The 24,475-nt window shown below is 40.6% G+C and overlaps 1 protein-coding gene across 12 annotated transcripts in view; it reads right to left on the bottom strand.

Moving 5' to 3' along the window:
• Positions 1–2,967: 2,967 nt before the first annotated feature.
• The window catches only part of FGFR2 (fibroblast growth factor receptor 2), an 86,813-nt gene continuing 65,305 nt past the window's right edge, over positions 2,968–24,475 (bottom strand). For all 12 annotated transcript variants that reach the window (XM_062635276.1, XM_062635286.1, XM_062635287.1 and 9 more), the window contains 9 exons: positions 21,711–21,862; positions 18,018–18,139; positions 17,284–17,394; positions 16,330–16,520; positions 12,885–13,007; positions 11,483–11,553; positions 9,336–9,473; positions 8,441–8,546; positions 2,968–4,775 (listed from right to left, as the gene is read on the bottom strand). In XM_062635276.1, the coding sequence (XP_062491260.1) occupies positions 4,611–4,775; positions 8,441–8,546; positions 9,336–9,473; positions 11,483–11,553; positions 12,885–13,007; positions 16,330–16,520; positions 17,284–17,394; positions 18,018–18,139; positions 21,711–21,862 (1,179 nt within the window). In that variant the 3' untranslated portion in view covers positions 2,968–4,610. The remainder of the gene's footprint in view (positions 4,776–8,440; positions 8,547–9,335; positions 9,474–11,482; positions 11,554–12,884; positions 13,008–16,329; positions 16,521–17,283; positions 17,395–18,017; positions 18,140–21,710; positions 21,863–24,475) is intronic.

Genomic DNA, 24,475 nt, shown 5'->3' with positions numbered 1-24,475 from the left:
GCTGTGCATGGTGAAGAGAATGACTGCCTTCATCTTCTCTCCTGCATGAGTTTTATGGAAAAACTGGTTAACAGGAATTTGCATAGGTAAAAGGGGATAAAAATGAACACTTGCTCTATAAATTCTATTGCATTTAAGCTACTTGTAACATTTAGCACTCACGCCAACAAAAGCTCGGAAGTAGACATATCTACAGGTGGAGAAGGACTGACGATCTTTCCAAGCACAAATTGCTGGAGATAACTTATGCTTCATCCATCACAACAAATCTATTACATTTACTGTGGAAAAATCAATGAAACACTTCTATACTAATTAGATCAAATGATGCAGATAGATACAGAACTTCCTGGTTACAGAGCGGACAGATGACCCTTCAAGAACATTTGTTGGTTGCCTTTTTTTACCTTCTATGAATAGCAACTGGTTTTGCCCCAGTTTTTTCCCCTTGAATATGTTAAGCTACTTAAAAAACTTCCAAATGAAACTAAAGCATATGAAGATTTCTGCAAGGTTTGCTAAAGGACTTGTCTTCTAATGGTTCCTTACCCTCACTTAACAATAACACGCAGATTTCAAGCAGCACTATGCACACACTTGAAACTTCTTGGACTAAAGAAAATCTCCAAAGCTTGCCATTCAGGATCTGCATGACATGAGCTTTCCCATCTCAGACTTGGAGGACAGAAGGAAATACTATAGCCAGCTTACCTAACTGCTGGGTTTTGCTCACTGTTGAGCCATGCGGGATCCAACTGGGGGAAGGTCAGTGGCACCCAAGGGTAAGCTGCTCCTTCCACTTATTCTATGATCCAAAAAGTGTGCCTTTCCACTTAGCCCGGATGGGTTTTGTTCCATATTTTAGGCACTGACTTGGAATTCTTACGGAAGAGACCTTTACTATTAAAGAAATACTTTAACAGCAGTCTATATACCCTTTCAAGACAACTCTTAGCCTTCTCTTGGTTTAATGAGTGACATTGAGACCACTGAATCACTAAAAGGATAGTTTCTAGACCCCAGGGTTTTGTGGTGCTCTTTTCTCAAGGGTTAGACGTGAAAATTACTACTTTGTACACAGCTTTGCTCATGTTACTTCCAGAAATAAAACAGTGAAGTTACTTCTCTTTTGACAAATTTTAAAATCAGAACACAGGTCAACTCTTCTGTAAAAGCATAACGAAACATATATTGAATATGAACGATATGAAAACAATAAAAAGTGACAGAATAGATGTAATATTCTTATCTGATGCATGTATATATATTATAGTTAAAAAGTTGGGAAAAAAACCAAAAGCAAACAGGCAATATGAACTTATTTATGAACTTGAACCATAACAAACCTGGTTTCTACATTCATATTTTCTCTTATGTTACGCTGTGTTGATTCAAATACTTAACGCAGGACAAGAAACAATTACGTGCTGCAGGAAACTGCGTACACACTGAACATAATCCTCGTTATCCACATCAATATAAATTCATTTCCTGATATAATGCCACTTTTCATTATTGCTGCTGTTAATAATGTCAACTTTATTTTTAGATGAGATAGTAATCCAAATTCCTAACCCCTTCTTCTCATGAAAGCCAAAAGTAATCATGGCAATAAAGAATATTTCCCCTTTGGACAAACGTCAATGCCAGATCTTATTTTCTGCTGCCTATCTTCCTCTTGCAACCCTACAGAGGATGATCTGCTTCTCCCCCAGAAACTGAGCCTTCTGTGCCCTGCTCTACAGCCAGTGTTTTCATAGAAGGAAATTAAACAGTAGGCAGTGGAGAAGAAAGTCTTCAGATAGGAGGAGAGAATATAAGCTTAAATCAGGGTTTACACTACAAAATTAAGAAAATTGCATAATAAATATACTTCAGGCAGTGTCTGTGAAATTGTGCTCTATCCCCAAGGTGTAAATCTACATCTTTGAGAGCTAAACTGGAAAATTAACACAGGAAAAGCATACAAACTGTTTTAAACAAAATCAGAGTAACCAAAGAAGTTTACATCATTTAATAGCACCTTTCCATCACGATTCTGAGCATTACAATCTTGTTATTTTTAAAAGACAAAGTAGTAAAGATCAATTAGGTTCATTTTAATAGAAGCAGAGCAAGATTCAAGTTCTTCTCATACCCTTCAGGAGAATCTTAAAGCCAGACATATGTCATTAAGACTACTGTGGTTTCAGTCAGACAGCAGCTTCCATCGCTGCTAATAGTCATAGATGCTGTGGAGAAAGGGAATTGTTATTTTTTAGTAGAGCCAGTGGGAATTCTTCAATCAGATAATTCTTAGTTGGAAATCATCAGTTTTTTAACAAGCACTTTTTTAGAGTTTCTTGGGATTGGCATAAGATTTCTGGTCAAAATAGAAACAGACAAAAAGAAACCGAAGATTAGTTTGGTGTCTGGAGTACTCTTATAGCATGTGGTAAAGACAACAACCCTTTTCTGGCTAACCTGCAACAGCAACGTGACCATGAATTTCCCATTTCTGTCTCAAACAGAAAATGGGAACTTTTTCTATTTCTAGCTATTTTGGTGTATCTTCCCTCTGTTTTCAAGTCTAAAACCCCCAAGTTTTGTACTCTCTTCATAATTATTCTCTTTCCATTCAATTTTTTTAAGATCTCCTATACAAATGGCCCTCCAGCTTCTCCACTATGAGTGAGAAATCTCACTAATTAAAGGATACAGACTAACAAGAGAAAATATTCTATGTCTACACTATGAACTGGCTTCCAGCAAAGAGCATCCCACCCTACAAACACCAAAGATTGTACATATATTTACTCAAATTATCTGTATTATTCATGAACAGACATTTTATGAGACAGAGGCAAAAGTATCATTCCTGAATGAACAGCTTGGTAGTATAGGCCCTCTGATCAGGTCAAAAGAAAGCATTTCTGGATGTGTTCCACCACTTGATGTTCAGGAAACCATGTTGTATGACACAAAGGATTAGGAAAAATAAGCTGCATGACATTTATTTTGTAATTTTAACATTAATATCTGTAGAAACATTTTATTGTCAGTACAAAAGTTAACAGATTTTAATACTTCTTTTACCCAATTTAAAAACAAAAGGACAACCAAACCAAAACACCACCACATAAAACAGTGTAATTTGCATTCATACTGCATGGCCATATCAGTGTGAGTGTTCTGAAAGTAAAAACACAAGGCTTCTGTAAAAAGATACAAACAACAGTGATATTTTAGCAGAGGCCAGTGTTATACCTACTGTTATGGAATGGATCAGAAGGAAATACTGGAGTCAGCATGAATTAATCCCTTAAAAAGATGCTGATATTCCTATGGCAAATTGTCATTATAAACAACAACTCTCTTTTTAACTTAAGTTACAATAGAAGGATAGTCTAAAAGGCGAAAGATACAGGCCAAAAGATCTGGAACCTATTATCCAAACTCAGGGAAGAGAATTGTAGTTAATTTGATGCATGTGCAACTCAGGGGTAGAAGCTCAGCTCCTTTTAGAGCAGTATGTTCTGCTATGGTTATAGACAAATTCATGTCTTTCCTTACTTTAGGAACCCTCTTTGAAATTTTCTTCCTTTTTTTTTATGTGTGTGTCTGTGTGGAATGATTTTGATTTTTGGCCACGGGAAACATTTCTAAAGAGTTAAACTGTTAAAGTGACAGGTATTGAGAAGAAAAGACTTTCTTGTGAAAGGATTTGGCTTTGATAAGAATAATCATCTGACACTGCAGTTTTTAAAACACAAATAAATCAAAAGTTTAATTCCCCCAAATTAGTTATATACTGTAAATATTTCTTTTTTTTTAAAAGATCTGAAAACTAGTAAAGTCTGAGCATTATATCTACTAGTTCTCTGTGCTGCCTGCATAGAAATGCCATTTAAATTATAAAAACACAACAACCCTATAAACGATTAACTGTTTTGTACATTACCAATTAGTTAATAAATTAATGATATACCATTTTCCCTGAAAGCAAAGTATTTTCCACCTTTGGATGGTGAAAATTAAGAAATTCTGTGTAAGAACAGCATTTAGCAAATAGCTGTTAAAAAAGAGACTAATTCGCTAGGTGGATTGGGACATCCATTTTTAAATCAATACAAAAAATAATTCATTGTAAATATATATAATATATATTTATACATATTTTGAATATATTTACATACATCCAGCACCTATATACTGCATTTGTGCTCTGTAAGTGTGTGCCAACATATATTTTCTCCAAATATTACAAAATAAACAAGAAAGGCAGACCCAGAGTTTGCCTCAAGTCCAACTGGTCCATTGTACAAAGAAAGTCTGTTGCAGCTTACAGGAAGCCAGAGAATTGATAGCAAAGGGTATCTAGACACAGTTCATAAACATTCTTCTTGCGGGGAATGTTTAAAAGTTGTGAATTCTGAGTTTCTTTATGTAGGTTTTGAACTGCTTTCCTCCAAGTTTGGTTTGTGGGGTTTTTTTTTTTCTCCTTTTTCTTCTTTTTTTCCATATTTCATATGTACAAGCAGAAACATTAAGGTCCTGGAGAAAAGAATTCATTTTGTATATGGTAGGTAGCTTGATGTTCTTGTTTCTTTATTCATCTGTATGACTTCTTTTCATGTTTTAACACTTCCATTCATGTGTTGGTACTTGGGAAGACAAGGTTCATAAGGCATTGGATCAGGAGAAAAAACAGAGTCATCACCTGAAGAACACGAACTCCTCGTGTCAGGGTAACTAGGTGAATATTGTTCGAGAGGTCCACTGAGGTCCAGATACTCCTATGACAAAAGAAAGAAACCACACTTTAGACAGTAAGACTGACAATAGCATGTTACTGCTGCACTGATTTGGCTTGATCATCCCATGGGTGAAAGAGGAGTTTAAAGATGACACTCATTTCTGTAACGCAATTGCATTCAAACCCACCTCTTGCTTTAATATCTCATAAAACAAGAAGCTTGGATAGAGAAAGAAAACCCAAACCAATAACACAGTACTTTCCTGAAGTCCAACATCACCAGCATTAGCCGCGCCACTGGAAATAAAACTTGCCAACCACATCAAAAGAGGACTTTTCACTCGCAATGATAAAAATGAAATTTCATCCTAAATAGAACCATTTTTCTTTAGCACATGGTAATGATTTGGTGAGGGAAGGATACTTCCAACTTTATATTCCTTTGGTCACTTTGAATCTCTGTTTTATATTCTGTGATATTAAATTTGTGTTTAAACATGCAGTGGCATACATGTAAAAAAGAGCTGAAAAAGGAAAATAAAGTCACTAGATTTTGGGGTTTTCATATGCGTGTGTGTGTGAGTGTGTCCCAGAGTAGCTATGACCAAAGCAGTCATTAAAAAAGGAAATAATATCTGCTGAATCCAAGTTTTGGGTTAAGGCTTTTTTTGCTAGAAACAACAGTTTTGGCAAGAGAATAAAGTTATTTTTCCCCTTGAAATGTTCCTTCTCTTTCAACTTCTAAAGGCAGCTGCATTCATTTAAATGCAATCTCTTCATTTGCTAAACCGCAAGTTATGATCGTACTGACGAGACAAGTCTTCCACCTCAGTCAGTATTTTATGCTGCTGTGCTTCGGTTTGGGGTAATTTAGTTCTTCAGCTAACATATTGTTTTAAATCAGAAATTCAATCATTACCATATTATAGTTAAAAAATGGTCACCGTTTTAAAAGCAGTGAATATAAGTTTTAAAATGCCGACAAATACAGTAGCCAGCAAGAGAAGGCAGTTTGGATCTGTGATTACTGCCTACCTTGCCTTTAAAAAAATCCACAAGGGCAATCATGACATGTATTTCTTAGGAAACCAGTCCTACATGAACAGAAATAATCAACCATTTTCTAGACAGACAGAAGAAGAAAGTATTCCAGTATCTGAAGAAACAGCGCTTTCTCATGGGATATCAGGCATGGCTTGTCACATCAAAAGACTTGATGCGATTCAGTTATGAATTCAGTATTTAAGGTGGGCTTCTTATCCCTTCTCCAGCTTTCTTATCCAATGCCAAGGGCCAGAACCACATAAAGGGGCATAAGAAGTTCCCAGTATCAGGTTGGTTCCTGGTGTTGATACAACAATATACCCTTGAGATTGACTCTGGGTAACTTCTGCTTTTGGGGCTCTAGGAAACATTCCATGCTAACCATGGAAGCATCAGAAATAGTGTCTTTTGGAAGGGGAAAAAATAACAAGCAAACAAAAAAAATCCCCCAAAACACCAGTGAAAAAACCCAACAAGCGATGATTATGGAGAAGAGGAAGACATTTCCATAAGCAGAAGTAATCACTTGGACAAATGCAGAGGAAGATATTATTGGCTGCCCTAAAAAATGAGTTGTTGGGTAAACTAGGCTGACTCTGTACCAACGGTGTCATTCCAGGGGGAAAGGAAAAGTGCCACTGCAGAGAGGACAAGCAGAAGTACCATCCCATTGAAGCATGATGGACCCGACTTCAGGAAACCTGTGCAGATTACAGATCTCAAAAGCTACAGAGGAAAATGGGAGACACACTAGAGTTCTCAGGAGGTACTGAGTGAGAACATGACAAGTTTTCAAGAACATAAAACATGCTGCAAACACAAGTGAAATAATTTGCTTTCTATGTCCAGGGTAAATAGGACACAAAGCAATATCTTATGTTGAAAGATTAGAGATTAGGAAAAGCTTTCAGGAAATAAAGCTAATGAAACAAAGCAATAGACTGTCAAGGGGCGATGCAGAAATACAGCAGGGGAGATCTTTAAGGACAAGTTACATAAACATCTGTCAGGAATGACAAACGTATAGTGGATCCTGCCATAGGCCGATCAGATGGACTGGATGTACTGAGCTTTTCCCAGCCTTTTTTCCTGTGATTCTAGTCTAAAGTAATTGACAGAACCCTAAAGGCCTTTTCAGGTTACCTTTCAGATCCTTCCAGCCCCATGACTTGGGAAGGCAAGATGGTTAAACACACACAAGAAAGCAAGCAATATCCTTTCCCAGGCTTAGAATTGCAGCCCAGAACCTCCCGCTTCAATTTGCAAGTGCATATCCAGTCCAAGCCACCCAGCACTCTGCAGTGGCAGCCAGCCCACCTCCAACAAGTCTTGTGAAATCATGTATAATTTAGGCAGGAAAAGATGCAGTCCGTCTGGATGAGGGGAGAACGGTAATGATATGCAGAGCTGCATTACCGACTCCAAAGGAGCACACACATATTCTTACCCCAACTCTGAGCCGCTCCTGAAGGTGCCACCTTTTCGAGTAAGCCTTAAAACCAGAATCCAGGCAAATATATAGCTGCTACTGAAGCAAAAGTCTCTTTTTCAACTGGATCTACTGAACAAATCATGGTCATAAAAAATGGGGCCTCTTTACTCAGGCTCTCCTGTCAACGCTGTTGCACACAGACTTTCTTAAAGCTGCATAATAATCCATTTTTTATTTATCTGACAATTATGAAAAATCAGAAAGTAATACATATATGTATCTAGAACAATCCAAATCTTTTTTCCCTACCTTTTTCTCCCTTATAAAGAAGCAAGAGCAAGTCAGAGAAATTTATTTTGAAACTGTTAAATCAAGTTGTTGCTACTTCCCTAAGTGTTTTGTTCTTTCTCTTCCTCCCGTTATAGATATCATTTCTTAGAATATTAGGAATTCACAAAACATTTCTGAGACAGCAAGCATTTTCTCTCAAAAGAAGTTTCCACCAAAAGAATCAACATTTCCATCACTTGTGATCTTCCTCAAAGGTGCATGTGCTTTAGTGATAAGAGAGCCGATTCCTGTGTGAATACCCTAATCAGTGTGTTCCTTGCTAAAACTAATAATATCTCAGACCTCTGAAAGAATGCTCTTCAAATAAAACCTTTCTGCATTCATACATCCCAACCTGAAGCAGTGTTAGGCAGGACCTTTGGATAATTGGATGACTGTTCACATGTTCCCTATGGGTCCTCCTTCCCTCCACAGAGAGCTATTTCAGTGAACCTAATTCACTCTCAGACATATAATCTGAAATCTACCATCAACAGTTTCTCCTTTTCTGACCTAGATATCATGGCTGGGAATCAAACCGGGTCGATAACTGAAAAACACCATGAACTCTACATATCTCCTTGACATGAACCTCATGTTGAAACACATATATCGCCTCTCAACCTGCTGCATGCAGTCCCTCGATACTGCCACTTTAAAAACATCAAAAGATGCAATGAGAAATAAACAAAAACATTTTAAAGATGTGTTTCTGTTTAGTTACATAAATCAAGGCATAATGGCAAGAAACCGAGGATTTCATGCATGTAACCTCAGAGGACAATGACAAACAGAACAAGAAGAGAACTTGAGCAGGACTTCATAATTGAATAAATTCCATCTGTCTCCTGAAGCATTTGTCCTGATCAGCAGCTTATGGAGGGAAACAATTTACCTACCTCATTAGTTGTGAGAGTGAGAATCCGATCCAAGTCTTCTACCAACTGCTTGAAAGTCGGTCTCTGTGAAGGCACAGCATGCCAGCAATCTCTCATCATCATATAGCTGTAAGAAACACACATTTTCTTGGCTTAATTAAAATCACGCGTTTCCTCGCAAATCTCTTCACACACAATGCTCTTCATCACAAGCAAAGCAGCAAGCACCCACAACCCTGTACACTGACCACTGACTTTGCCAAAGCTGTTTGATATTCCTTTTCTTCAAAGGTGCGTTTCTACTCCTGAATCTCTTCCCCACCCAGTGTCTAAATTGCTTTTTTTGTGGACCCAATTCTGTAGCCTTCTTTCCCAGGAATTGCAGTGGTTTTAAATGACTCATGCTTAAATATTTGTGCATGTTAGGGATTGTGGGCTTTGTGAAGAAATTAAAGAAATTATTAAGAAAAAATAAATTAAAAATAGTTAAGGGCTCCACTGAAATATCAGAGTGGGAAAACACCCTCCCTCCATCACCAGGAGATAACAGTGTGCTAACGCAGAAGTTCCCAGATGTGCTTTGCTGTGTACAAAACCAGCCTGATGTACCTTCCATATGATTAGTGGCCATTTAGGCATTTCCATGTTAACGAGATTAAAATAAAGCAAATGTGGGTGTAAAAACACTGATGAAGACAGTATAGTGGATGATCTCTTCTTTTTTTCAATGGGATCACAGCAGGGTGTGTAAAGAAGATGCTTAAATCCTCTGTCAAACATTTCCTGAAGACCTTTTCATACCTTTACTTATCTTACACACGTGTATATCTACAGTTCTGCTGGGGGTAGCATTAACCATGTGAATTCAGTGCACTTTATGCCCTCCAGTCCTGGTATAGCAAATAAGGGTCCTTACAGTTCATTGGTGCAGTTGGCAGGTTTATCCATTCGGTGCCCTTCTTTAAGCAGCTTAAAAAGTTCCTCCACTGGGATTCCCGGGTAGGGCGATCCTCCTAACGTGAAGATCTCCCACATTAACACACCAAATGACCAACTACAAATCAAAGAGAAAACTGCATTAGTAGATCTGCCTTACTGCTGGAAACAGAGATGTGTCTGTGGCAGATGCAATGACTGTTGGCTTCTCTTAGGAGATGATGAAATCAGCATCTGCCCAACTCCGACCACAGAGTTGGAAGGAAGGAACCTTAAAGCTCATCCAGCTCCAACCCCTGCCATGGGCAGGGACACCTTCCACTAGAGCAGCTTGCTCCAAGCCCCTGTGTCCAACCTGGCCTTGAACACTGCCAGGGATGGGGCAGCCACAGCTTCTCTGGGCACCCTGTGCCAGCGCCTCAGCACCCTCACAGGGAAGAGCTTCTGCCTAAGAGCTCATCTCAGTCTCCCCTCTGGCAGGTTAAAGCCATTCCCCTTGGCCTCTCACTATATCAGTCCATTAATTGGATATATGTCTGGGCAGCACATAGAAATAGTGACTGACATGAGCAGAAAGATCAGAAACACACTCTGCCTTTGCTGTGCTCTAAGCACCCAAGCTTCCAGGACTATTGCAAAGAACCACGTCTTCACAGCTTAATTACTTACAGAGCACTCACAGCTGACCTGGATTGCAGTGATGTGGCAGGGTATTTTGGAAAAAAAAAAAAGCAGACTGTTCAAAACAAAAATATTTTGCCTCATTCTGCTCGCCTATTTTTTATTATTAATTGTTGTTAGGAAATGAAAGAGGATCATTTAAAGCCAGTTTTCCTGCCTGCTTGCCACCTCCTCCAGCGCCCACCTCGCTGGCAAACCAGGGCTCTTTGGCAGGCAGCTTTGCCAGGTAAGCTACAGCACACAGCTTGCACTGGCTCCCCAGCTTCTCTGCAGCTCTCCAGGCTTTGAGCAGTGTATTTTAGCAAACTGTTTGCACAAACTTACAATAATATTATCTTTAGCCTTCTTCAAAGCCACCATGGGGCCAAGAGGCTCCAAGTTCCAGCACTGAAACCCATGTGCTGTTGAAGAGCTCGGACTGACTTTCAATCCTGAACCAGTGAGGTGGTTTACTTCACATTCACTTTCATATTTTTGCCAAGATGTTGTTTTAAAACAAAAGTGGGGTTCACCCTTAACCTGTGTATACAGTTTCCTTGTAAATACTGAAGAAAAACCTCAGTAAATGCTTTTCTTAAGGGCAGCGCAGCTCAAAAAGTGGACCCATGTTAAAGAATGAGGAGATACCCCTTGTTTTCTCCACCCTGCCCTTTTTCCCTTTAACCCTGCACTGACATGCATAACCTTTTAAAGCAGTGCTGGGAAACATCCAGCCCTTTACAGTTAACAGCTTCTCTTGGAGAAATAAAAACCATGAGATCTTCATCTGCACTGCATAAAAATACACATCCACTTCAAGCACAGTGCACACAAGTACTGTAGACGGGCTTAGGAAACAGTAATAGGAAGCAGAATAAATCCTGAGCAGTCGGGTTGCATCAGCCAGTGACTTTTGTGCACACATTAAAAGATTTGAAGTGTCAGAGTCCAGTGATTTCTGCTACACGGGAAACACCAACACTTCTGAAAATCAGAGAGAGCTTTCCCACTATATCCAGCCTATGTTTTATTGGACCTAAACTTAGCACAACTTCTTATAAGAACTTTTGCTTTCTTTCTTTCCCTCTCATGTTTTTTAACCTGAAGGAAGTCCAGAGTATGTCAAAAGCCAAGCAAATTAGATAGACTCTTTGTAGCTGCACATCCATAAATAAGTTCAAGGGGGGAAACTTCCGCACTGACAGAAGGAGGTTAGCATTTTCCACCTTTCATGTGCTTTGAAGCCGGGCAGATTAGTAACAGAGCACCGGTTAGCAGTCTACCATAAAATCCTCACTTTCTAAGGGCAAGTCCTGCTCCATCTATTAATATGTGAAACAGAATGAAAACTCCTACAGGTAAAAGACAACAGCAAAATACACTGAAAATATCACAGACTTTCACAAATGCAAACCAAAACAACCCTCCCTCCGCCCCTCAAAACCCCACTCAAATAAGGCCACTTACACATCACTTTGATGCGTGTAAACTCTGTCAAACAGAGCTTCTGGAGCCATCCACTTTACTGGAAGCCGTCCCTGTAAGTCAGGAGGGGAAGGGAAGAGAAGTTAAACCAGCAGCAATTTACAGGATGATTTCAGCCCTGATTTCTCTAAAAGGTTAATCAGTTCTTAGAGAATAGTCTGCTAATGCAAACCAGCATAGAATTTACCTGAAAATTTTAAGGGAGAAAAAGCAAAATGGGCTAAAATAAAGAGAGCATGAAGAAAAATGGATAGAATCATGGAAGATAAAATTAAAAGCACTGAGGGCTCCCCAAAAAGTTCCCAGATTGCTTGCTGGGAGAGCGATACAAGAAGCAGCTCTTTAAAAACAAACAAAAAAAAACCCTCTGAAAAATAGGCCTGCCTGCAAAAATAAGGTTTTTAATAAGAATTTGGGGTTTATGTTCTACCTTTTGCAGTGACCCAAAACTCAGTCACAACTGCCTGTTGCTTTGCATAGAAACAGCTCTGCTCAGAGCCCAGGAGTCGTACTACATTTGATAGGAAGAAGGTTCAACTCCTTCCAGTACTGATGTACCCACACCTGATTGCTCTGTCTTTTGGAAGCAGGCAGATATTATCATTTTAATGCTATTAATTACTTGGTGCTTTATTTTGATAGATAAGCCCTTATATGTGACTGTTAATAAATATTTATACAAAATATTAAAGCCTGTAGAACTGCAAAGCTCCCATCAAAACCCAAATGTAGCTCATCAGATCTTAAGAGATCTTAAGAGATCTGATGAGCTAGGAAAGATCTGATGAGCACCCCTACGAAAGAGGTGTAAGCTGTTCAAACTAGGCATCAGTAACTACCTCTGAAACAATCTATGTTCTTGATTTGGTACAAATTGGTACAGAGCAGGGAGGAAAAACCTGTCTTCTCAACTTGTAGCCCCAGTTTGATACTACCCTCGTAACTTGCACACAGCATAACAAATACAGGCAAAAAGCATAAAGCTGTATGTGGCATTACAACACCGAAATAGGACTTGTATTAGGGTGATTTCTAGCACTCTTCATGCAGTGCTTGTCAAGGTTCTCCACTTGGTACAAAATATGCTGGAGCCAACAGGAACATTCCCACTGTTTCAAGTGACTGAGTCAGGGACACACAAAAAGCAATTCCTGTATTTTAGAATTTCTAATAAATCATACAATATACAGCCTCTTTGGTTATCTTTTAACTAACTGTCACGGTAAGAGAGGACAGAAACACTTACGTCCTTGATCCCCGTTTTCTGTCCGAGATGAAAAGTGAGGCTGCTGTACAAGAAGCCCATTAAGTTTACAACCACAGTTTTTAAGTGAAACATTGAAACAAACACTTGTTATCAGAGATACGAGAACCATCCACTTACATTAGTAGTCTTTTTATAATAATCTATATTGTTGATGTCTCTGGCTAAACCAAAGTCTGCTATTTTCATGACGTTATTTTCAGTCACCAAAACATTTCTTGCAGCCAAGTCTCGATGGATACACTGGAAAGAAAAGGGAAATAAAAAAGGCCCACTGAAATAAACTGTCGTAAAAGTTAAATTGCTTCCACACTGTAAGTAAGTCTCCGTTACAGATTTTAACCCAAATCAGAAGGTGGGAAAGTCACACATTTACTAAAAGCCCATGAAATAAGGTTGCCTTTCTTACTGTAGTCCATCCTCTCATGTGGTGTTTCCAAGTTGAACACCAGCCCTAAGAAGCCTCTTAGAAAAGCCTGGTTTATTTAAGACTTGTGTTTTGCTAAGGCTGAAAGCCTGGGTGCTGACACAAACCATGCCAGGCTCTTTGTGATTCACTCCCCATTACATGTGCCCAGGTACAGGTATTGCAGCACTTTCATTACAAATACTATTAATGAATGTTACATTGCTTCTCTGAAACTATACCATCTCACAAGAGCTAAAACCTGACAGTGGAGCAGTGAAACCATTTTTAATATAGCAGATCTTAATATGAAGTATAACCACAGAACAGAACTTTAAAATAGATGTCTAGAGTGTGTGAATTTACTTCAAACCTAAGACTATGACAACTTAGTTATGATAAGGAAAGAAGAAGCCCAAAACAGTCTAGGCTTGGCTGTTTGCTTTTAAAACAACACACTTAGTTTCAGTATCCAAGCTCTCTCCTTAAAGACTTTTCCTTCAAGTCAGCATTATCCTGAAAACTTATAACTGATTCTTGACACTGAAAGTATATTATTCCTGTGTTTAAGTAGCATTATTAGGGTTCATACAAGATGGCATGGTAAGAAACACCGTATTTGGAGTCCTCCCAGGATATTCTACTTCTTTTCAAGTCAAATATCCTTCCCCCTTCATTTTGGATTACCCTTTGTGTTGTACTCTTTATTTCAGCATGTGCATAGACATGCTGGACTGAACCACTGCAAAAATTATACCAGAGCCAATTTCTTTCTTGTATTATAACCTGTCCCAGCAATTTGCTGAGATCTCTTATCCTGCATGGGTAAAATGAAGTTTCTGCTCCTCACTGGGTTAGCCATGGGGAACTGCCAAGAAAAACTTGCTCCAGCAATGCCTTTATGTGCACAGGGCCAGACAACAGTACATGCTTTCAGCATCAAATCAGTCTTGTAATTCACCATCAGCAAAAACTACATAGGCCAGCCTCCCTACTTCCCTGTCCTTATTCTTATAGATGTAAGGCACTATGAGCTCAAAGCAGTCAACCAACTACAAGTTCATGATGTCATCTGAGATACCCTAGGATATCTAAGGTATCTGGATGAGACTAGCAGGGATGACACAGGATCTGCAGCAGACCCAAGCCCTTCCAGAACAGAAGGCTGGGGGTACCGTAGAGCATCTCAAATGGAATGTTAACACCAAGTGAGTCAAATCCTGGCACCTTCTGCCAATATACTTCTCATATCCTGCATTTTTGCAACTAATGCTCTTCCTATGTTCTAAATGGTCCCCCTGTTGATTTCCATATCTGACAGGTTTCCCAGCTTACCCTCTGGCCCTAACAATTTGCTGTCTCTTTGCAACAATCTGGGCCAGTCCCTGTTCCTGGAGCTCCCCCGTGGTGCTTGCATGGTACTGGAAGGTTAGAGAGGGCATGCCAAGAGTTCTAAAAAGCATCCAACCGACTTTGGAAATGGGATATTGTTTCCAAGTACAATTGCTTGCAAGGCAAAAACTTTACGTAAGGCAAAAAGTAGGTGCCCAAACATCATCTTGACTTCTTTCTTTTGAAGTCTCAGCGACCTATTTATTGGACTGAAATAAGAAGAACATTGGCCTTCCTGCATGATGGAAATACTGTGAGAAGACCAGCTCTTATTATTTCAGTTCCCTAAAGGGAAAAGAACTAGTGAAATACAAACAGAAGTGGTGGGATATCTGAAGAACCGGAATGCACAGCTTAGTATGTGCTGCCTTTGTTTCCCCTCTGCCTTGCGCAATGCCTCGCACTCTGTCAAGTTCGGCGCAGTGCTGACCAAGTGGTTTTGCAAAGGGTCTGCGTCAAGGATGAAATGGTTCTGCCCTGTGCATCTCTGTGAGCTCACCCCTTCTTGGTAGTGTTCTACAACAGCGCTTCAGAGCTTCTCAGGTGGATGCTTGTGCTCAAGGTTTGATAAGCAAAAGCTTTCCTTTTCCCTTCACAACAGTTCTATTTTCTTGGGATATGGCTCATTGCCAGGAAAATGTTTCATTACTCTTAAAAAGGGATACCCAGAGGCACTTTACATAACACAGTACTTATGCTTACTCCATTAGATTTCTGTCCTGGTCTCATGCATGTTGCCCTGACTACCCCACTATGCTGAGAATTACTGTTTCAAAATTAAAGAATAAAAGCAAAATTAGACCTAGATTACACACACACCCCCTCTACGAGTGCAGAAAAGCAGTAAAATCATGACTCCACACAACAGGAATGGAGGGTTCCACTCGGCTCTGGTCTTCGATTAAAAACAGCTTCATACTTGGGAGTGAACATGACGGGAAATTAGTATAAATCCCACTAACCACTCCACACCTTGCAGGAAGTATTTATCATCAATATCGGGGGCTCTGGTTTAGCCACTGGGTCCAAACACCACGCAGGGTATTCATGATTGCTTGTCCACCAAGCCGCAGTATGTTTACAGTTAGTTATACAGGGATATTGCAGGTTTCATAACTATAATTTAATCAAATTACTGGTTAAAAAGAAAAGTTGAAGAAATAAATGCCTAGGGACACGACAGGATAAATGAATTCTTTCAATAAGCTTGCTCTCCTGACAAACACCAGTTTTAAGTAAAGTGCATAATTTAAGTGACTAATTCACTCCATTTATTTTTCCCTCTTCTGTTCATTTCTGCCCTGGCATCTTGTGGTCTTCTTAACTCTGCCTATTATCATTCTGTAAACCCTCCAAGTAACTGAAGTCATTTATTTCACATCACTGTATGAAATGATTTGGTTGATTTGACTGGAAACAGAAGGCAAATGGTGCCTGCTGCCCCATGGGTGGAATAATGTGACTTGTGTAATCAAGTGACCACCTGTGCTTATGAATTCAAACAGCAGATATGTACACAGTGTTTACTTTGAGTGATCCATTCTGCGCCTCATTTTAGCAATACTGTTAAACAGTGATTAAAAAGTTCAAGTGTATGAATTTTCCCACCGCTCTCCAAGAGCGTGGATTATGCAACTCATTTTAGAAGGGCTCTTTTCCCAGTAAATCCCTGAACATAAACGAGACGAGAACAAAACCAAACTCAGAAAGTGCCAAACAAGCACACACATCACGTACTCTGTGTAGTATTTGCTGAGTTCTACGTACCTTTTGTGAAGCCAGGTACTCCATGCCTCTTGCCAACTGGTAGGTGCATGACACTAAGTCCTTGAATGTCATCTGCTCTTCTGGTACCCTGTTAATATCAAACGAATACTCCATCCCCGGGGGGCGGCGTGCTCGCAGGTACTCACGCAGGTTTCCTTTGGAAGCATATTCTACTATCACATACAATGGACCTTTGGGTAAACAGAAGCGTGTGAAAACCAGAGTAAGGTCAGAGGGTAAAGTGTCTTTATGTGAAGAAGCTTTCAGAGTTCTATAATGAATGAACTGAACCAATAAATGTTTAACTGCGAAGCCAGTAAGGACAACTTGAAACAAAAGGAGGTCTAGACCTGGCCAAATGACTGGCCCAAAGCTCCATCGCAGGATAGCAGCAGAGCTACAGTGTCTGAAAGTACCTAAACCCTGGGGTAGTGACTGTTCCTTTCCAGACCATGCCAAGTACTGAACAGCAAGCATTTTCAATCAGAAAATGCTGTGAGATCTCAAACAAAGGGAAAGTGCTTAAGATTTTTTTTAATTCCCAGAGATTTATGCCATTCTGCATCACTTTACGTGACATAATTAGCTTTTAATAAAAACACTGTGGTCTTCAGAGAGTAAAAATGCTCATTTCAGATTCATGGGATACAAGCTCCACTAAAGCAGGACTGACAATTCAGAACAACAGGCATGGGTAAAGCCCCTCTAAAATGTCAATTTTCCCCCTGCAGCAAGGGATTAGAGAGTTTTCATTTGATATAGTACCCTTTCTCATATTAAAGCTGCAAGTATAATGAGAGACAGGAGTTAAAATATTGCTGCTAAGCTAAGGAAATATCTAAAAATCCCATCACGGCATGACTGCTTCCTTAAAAAACTCTTGAAAAATTATGATTAATGAGACTTTTGCAGACCTGTTGGAAAGTCCTGCTTTACTTTCTTTTCTCTACTCACCATCCTGGGTACAGGCTCCAAGGAGATTGATGATGTTTTTGTGCTTCCCGATCATCTTCATCATCTCCATCTCTGACACCAGGTCAGACAGATCTTTTTCTGTAGCATCATCTGTACAAGACAAAGGTTCAGTTTGTGTTTTCTAAGCATGCCACCCCGAACTTCACAAAGGCTCACCAGTTGGTGTAAAACATGTGCTTCTGAATGAAGAATACAGGATTTGTTTTCCTGTATATGCTGTATGTTACATAAAGTCATATGTTATGCCCTAACAAAAATAATCTGTCTCTGATAAACTGACCAACTCTTCAACGTTGTATGTTAAGAGGCAGCAGTAATATCAGACACGAAAATGCTGTCCTTAGCTAACAAGCCTCCAATAACTATGCCTTTCCTGCAAACTAACCTTATAATTAAATGCAAAATAAATAGGCCCTAACCACCTGGACTGAATGGGCTGGGATACACATATTGACAGCCTCTGACATGAACTAAACTAAAAGCAGAGAGACCCACACGATGCTAATATATCTTCTGCCTCCTAAATACTCACTGCTCAAGATAAACAGGCTGTCAAGGCACAGATTTACACCCCAAACTGCTGAAGGCTGAGGTCAGCTATGTGCTCTTTGACCCCCCCATGATGACAGAGTTCAGATGCCACAAAAGAAGCTTTTCGTGGATGAAGACTGCCATATCGCCCATTCTGATCCCTAATCACCCAATTTTCTTACCTTTCAACATCTTGACTGCCACAGTCACTGCTTCTTTAGGCCTGTCTTTGTCAATCCCCACCGCTTCGGCCATGACCACTTGCCCAAAGCAACCTTCTCCCAGGGGTTTACCCAGCGTCAGCCTAGAGGTGCAAACAGGAGATTAACACTCAGCATCTGGTGAAGGGATGCAGCCAGTGAAATTCCAGGGCTAAATATAAAAAAGCTTTCAGCATCTTGCTGCAGCACGAAGCATTTATCATATGGAACTAATGAGACTCTGTGCATGCATCAGTTTTCATGTGCGCCGCAGTATGTTTTCTTAGGGATGGGATAGCGAGCATCTCAAAGGGGCAGATCAGTTGCTAAACCCAGCCTTTAAGCTCTTCCTCTCCTTGTACTAGGAGGCTGTAGCAGGGAGACAGCATGGAGGGGCAGAGCTTTCAGAGGGCAGCAATCAACACGTGAGCTTTTCCTGTCCTTGTAACATGGCCAGTTGTCTTCTTTTTCACACTGACCACAAGGAGATGAAAGAAGTTTCTTTGGGCAAAGGGTGGTATTAAGATCAGGGGGATGTTTTAGGTATTAACTCTCGTGATACGGTGGCACAGTGCAAACAGAAAGTAAAATCAAATATGCTCTCAGGCAGCATAATTTTAGCTCAAAATTCATTCTTGCTTTCTGTTTGGGGACACGGGCTGTGAAGATTTGCCTAATGATGACTTGCACTGCACGAATCAGCCAGGACAGACCAGACAGCAGGTCTGGGGGTGATTATCAAACTCATTTCTCTGTTGTATGGCTGAAAAGATGGCCACCCAGCTGCCTTCTTGAGGGAAAGGAGGGGAAGAGAAAGGAGGATGGTGGCAGTCAATGCAGAGAAGAGCTCCTAAATATAATTTAATGCCTGATGCTTTGAAATGTAATTCACTTTGGCGTACGATTTCTCAGGGGTCTTGACGTCTTCCTTAGAGCAAAGGCACTTAACTGCTTTGGAAAAGGAGGTGTATCTTCCATAAGGCTCTTGCCCCAGGTGGCTCATGCATGCAGCGAAGGCTCAGGAGGGGTTACTGCTGTGAGGGGCTGGGTTAAGGCTCCAGTGATGCTGATGCTCTTGTGCCTTGAAGAGCTGGCAGGAGCTGCCATGGCCACCAGCTCTGCTCTCTGCTGCAAGTCCCACCATGCATAAAGAGGCGATGCTCTCCCTGCACGGCAGTACCTACATGGGACAAAGCACTTGGCACATCCGAGCATCCCCTACAAGCTGTCTTCTTTACAGCCACCCCAGCAAGATCCAACATCCTCACGCATTCCCTTTGATCCTTTAAGGGGCAAGACAGGATGCTTTATTTACCCATAGCTGGGTCTAGCATAGAGGCTGTTTCTTGGCTGCAGGCTCTTTGGTGCCACGAGTGTCACGTAGGAGGGTAACAGAAGATGCCTCCTGCCTGCAAGCACCTGGGTTCTGCTCAGAAAGCAGGAAGCAGAGACTGGAAGAAACTGAAACTCAGTTATAATCACAGTGTCTACATCAGAAACCTTTTAAAAGGAGCAGCTGTTAAGTGTGCTTGCGAAGTGTATTTTGCAGAGCATATACCTGCTTGCAAAACCTACTCAGCTGTAACAGACACAGAGATGCCAATCTCAGATTTATGAAGATAAAAAGATAGAATTAAAAAGAAACTTTAAAGCCTCTGGGCAAAATCTTTTTTGTTCCAGCCTAAGTGCTTAAGGGCCAGATTTGGGCTCCTTTACTCGCAGAAAATATCATCTAACAACCAGAAGCAGTGCCATAGCAGAAATCCGGGAGGGTGGTCGATGAGTTTGATGCTGCTAATGTTATCCAGAGGAGGGGGCAGACTCCGATAAGCATTCTCATAACCAAGTTCCTCAGGACTGGCTTTTCACGGTCAAAAGCAAGATTCACAGATACAGTGTATGTAGGGACTCATTCTTAAAGCATGGACTTCCGTCTTCCCCAGGGAAATACAGCGAGAGACTGCCATATCATCCACAGGAGAGCGTTAAACCAAGGCTCGGTGGTTTGAAAACCCTGCTTATCTACTTGGGCACAAGTCAGAAGTGAGAAGCGGCTCCTCCGGAGGGCAGCCCGCTGACTCCTTGTCAGATGCGGTCTTTGCCTTGGTTAGAATTCCTCGAGCTGTTTTGGATCGGTTTCTAAAGCAAACGCGAGTTTTAAACGGTGCAAAGACTGAAGGGCAGCGTACGCTATGCTGAGGTCACTCCAGACCTAAAATTGAATTTAGGATCTTGGCAGAGAACAAACATTTGCATTGGAAACTGCTTAATTTATGTGCTATTGCCCTGCTAGGACTAAAGTAACAAACCCCTCATTGTGTGCCTCCTGCCCCCCAACCTAATAAACTGCCTCTAAATAGCCTCCTTTCATTGCAAATCTGCTCCACCGCCGTTTGCGCTGAATGCTGGTTTGAAATGTTTAGCACTCTAAATTTTTCCGCATTTAGTGTATCCCCACAGGGTCCGGGCTGACAGAAGCACATATACAGGCCCCCACTGTTGACTAGAATCCTGCAGGTGGCAATTACAGCATTTTGCACTGCTTTGCAGCTACATCATTAAAACGATTTCCAGAACAGTTGTCAGAAGGTTCAGAATTACAGCTCTGCCATCCACAAGTTACAACCCTGAGCTTTCAAAGAGAACTGCTCATGATAAAAGGGGTTATTTTCTCAAAGCCACCTAAAGACTTCTTCAAGTTAGTATTAACGTTAACATATAATCATGGTTCTACCTCTGTTAATATTATCTCTCTTTTACATGTCTTCTTCATATTAAAGAATACGGTTACATCTTTAATTAGATTATTCAGAAGCTCATTTTGCATGTTAGTCAACAGACTTTGAAGAAAACATTATGGAGCCACACGAATTTGCATATATCAAAATTCAGCAAGCTCTGCTTGAAACCTAATACTTTTAAGCCACAGAAGTTCTATGTATATGCATACAATATGCAAAATGTCCCCCTAAATGAAAAATCACTGTCTCCATTAATACAGGCTAACATAAGATCAAAACAAGTCCTACCCAGAGTCTTGACAGAAAGAAAAGGCTGTCTAATACCATATTCTAGACTTTATCTCCTACATGATATTGTATTACCTGCTCTATAAATATTAACTAAGTAATAACTGAAGAACATGGTTGAATGTACAGAGGTATTGCTTGAGGAAATCTTGACTGTCCTTCACCAATGCTTGTATGTGGCTATTTCTCCCAGTCTAGACCATAGGCTGCCCAAGGAGGTTGTGAATGCTCCATCCCTGGCAGTGTTCAAGACCAGGCTGGACGAGGCCTTGGGTGATATGGTTTAGTGTGAGGTGTCCCTGCCCATGGCAGGGGGGTTGGAACGTGCTGATCTTAAGGTCCTTTCCAACCCTAACTATTCTATGATTCTATACATAATTTCAGATAACATTTGAGGTTCACTCTTCTCCTGATAGAGGAGATGCATTTCAGCAGAATATCTGAAAACCCACAAGAAATCTGAAAATAAAACCAGAACAGGCAGAGAAAATCTAGTTTCTATTTAAACAAACTGACTTCAGATAACTGAATTGCATCTTGATCTTCAAGAGATTTGGGTAACTGAGATTTCCCAGGGTTTCTTGAGTTAAAAGGACACATTACAAATCACGTGCTTAGGTAGTGCGAAAGGAAACAGACTACATACTTATCCCTTGGAAACTCCCATTTTGGGTCTTCTGGCAATTCATACTCCGAGACTCCTGCCAGCATGGGGGCATCGGCAGTCGAGGAGAGGCGAGTGGTTATCCTCACCAGAGGCGTGTTGGAATTCATGGAGGAGCTCGAGTCGGCTGACACCTATTGTTGTAATACAAGATGCAAAAAAGAAAGGCAGAGATGTAATTCTGACCCAAAATCCAGAACCCGGCAGCACCTGCTAACCAAGCCAGCTCAGAACAGTGGTATTAGGAAGTGAACCTACAGTCCTGTTGCTACTGCACGATTCTCATGTATTTTCCCTCCCTGTAAGCACAATAGTAACTCTAATTGCTGCCAAGGCTGTGTCTGCCCCATAGGTCAAAAACCATTAAGTTCTAAATGCATTCACTCTGAAGACAATTTTACTATTTTTTTTTTTTTTTGGTGTTAAAAGTAAATTCAAATTTTGGATTTTTGATTTAAAACACTATTTTTGCAAAGGCTCCTATATTTTTCATCAGAGAAGGGCAGCAAAGCTGGTGAAGAGCCTGGAGCACAAGTGTTATGATAAAGGCTGAGGAACCTGGCGTGGTTTACCTGGAGAAAAGGAGGCTCAGAGGGGACCTTACTGCTCTCTACAACTACCTGAAAGGAGGTTGTAGCAAGGTGGGTGTTGAATTTGTCCCACTTAGCAAGTGATAGGACAAGAAGAAAAAAAACCCTCAAGTTGCACCAGGGAAGGGTTGAATTGGATATTAGGAAAAACATCTTCACCAAAACGGTTATCAAAAGCACTGGAACAAGCTGTCAGGGCAGTGGTGGAGTTACCAGGCCTGGAGGTCTCTACAAGCAATGCAGATGTGGTGCTTAGGGACATGGTTTAACGGTGGACTTGGAAGTGCTGGGTTTATGTTTGGACTCGCGGAACTCAGAGGTCTTTTCCAACCTAAATGATTCTATGATTCTATAGTTTCTAAGCATTCAATATCGAAAGCATGAAAAAGCTATCACAATAATTGGGGGATACTCAAGTTCAGTTAACTACATTCTTAATTAAAGATTCTGCAGGCAATGTGGAGAAGAGCTCCTAAAAATAATGTCCAATGCTTTGAAATGTAATTCACTTTGGAGTATGATTTCTCATGGGTCTCAACATTCTCCTTAGAGCAAAGACACTTAATGATAACTGCTTTGAAAAAGGAGGCAGCTCTTCCACCCATGTAACAAAACTTGTTTTGGTGTGAATCTTCCATAAGGCTCTTTCCCCAAACCTGCAAGCAGCAACCTGCTGTCTGCTGACCTCAGTTTCATGTGAACATGAAGACAAAACAAAACTGCCTGTATTGACAGCCTTCCCCTCCTTTAAGTGTGAATCTTCCTTCTCTCTTCAGGCCATGATAGGCTTGGCCAAGCCCAAACCTGGTGGTCAAAGCAGGATGCAGGTTCTTTCACAGTGCCATCACTGGTACCATCCTCACATCAGGTGGCAGGAGGTGCTTCTCAGCCAGCATTGCTGGGACCCTGCCCAAGCTGAAAGCCTAGAACAACTACCACTGTTGACCTTCGTCCCCTTCGCCTGGAGTCAAATTTGACACCAGGTTTGCTCATGTAATACCCAGGGTTGCATATGTAAAATGTTACCAGGTTACAATTTTGTTCCACAGATCTTATAACTAAATAAAGCAATTATAAGCAAATAGATCCTAATAGCATTAAAGTGAAAATCAGTGTTACAGGGTTATGAACACAAAATCCTCTTGTCTCCATGACACCTGAGAAGTCCATATTACTGCTTCCTTATATTAAACCCAATTAGCAATTACAGCATCTCACCCCATGGAATTACTCAAGCTCCTCAGAATGCGGCTGGAAGGCTTTTTCAAGTCATGCTCTTACACAACGTATTTTGACAAGACAAGGCTAACGCTCTTAAACAGATTTCTCTTCATAACTCTTGACCACTTGTTTTAAGAGGTCTTTCTGCAGGAAGAGATCCTCAAACCCATCTCATCAAATGGTTTTGGCTTCTTGACACCTTTTTCTAGGACTAGAGATGAAGACTGGAAAGAGGTTTCATAAGGAAAAAGTGCTAAGGATTGCTGTCAAAAAAATAGCTTGGTAATCATTTTTGCAGCTGACAGGCCTTTCTTGATACCAGGAGCTCCAGTTTCTGTATGCAAGACACTAAGGTGTCTATGGAACAAGAACGCATAACTGCACAAATTAGGGTACCATTCAAAGGAAAGCTGGACCCCACTCGTTCATTCCACCATCTTCAATCTTAATATTTATTTTGGCAAACCTAAGTACCTGGCACATTTCTCTGGGATAACAGATACGGCGACCACTTGGGATACAAACAGAAAACTGCTCTTAAGGCAGACTACGTAGCTCTAAATAAATCAGTAAATGAATACTGAGCAGGGTCCAAGAGAGAGATGTTGGCATACCCTGTCTACAGAGGGGAGCACATCTGCTGGAGCTTTATGGCAAGCCAGCATAAGAACCAGAGCTGGAGTCAGACTTTTGCTTATATTTCTGCTCATTTTCATTATGATTTTAGAATGATGCTTTACAAAATGAACCAGCTCAGCAGTACGAGATGTGCAAATGTCCACAAACAATATGGTAACTCCTTTGTCCCCCAGGAGTTCCCCTAAATGTCATTTTCCTGTTGTTATTTCTGGATTCCATTTTTACCATCTCTCACTACAAACCTACTCATACTCTATGATCACTTCCCTCACATTTCCAAAATCCACCCATTATTCC

Source organism: Pezoporus occidentalis, unplaced genomic scaffold, assembly GCF_034315485.1.
Source record: "Pezoporus occidentalis ecotype Australia unplaced genomic scaffold, CSIRO_AGI_Poc_V1 ctg45, whole genome shotgun sequence".
Lineage (NCBI taxonomy): Eukaryota > Metazoa > Chordata > Aves > Psittaciformes > Psittacidae > Pezoporus > Pezoporus occidentalis.
Note: the sequence above shows the minus strand (reverse complement) of the source record. Positions and strands in the feature narration are given on the sequence as shown.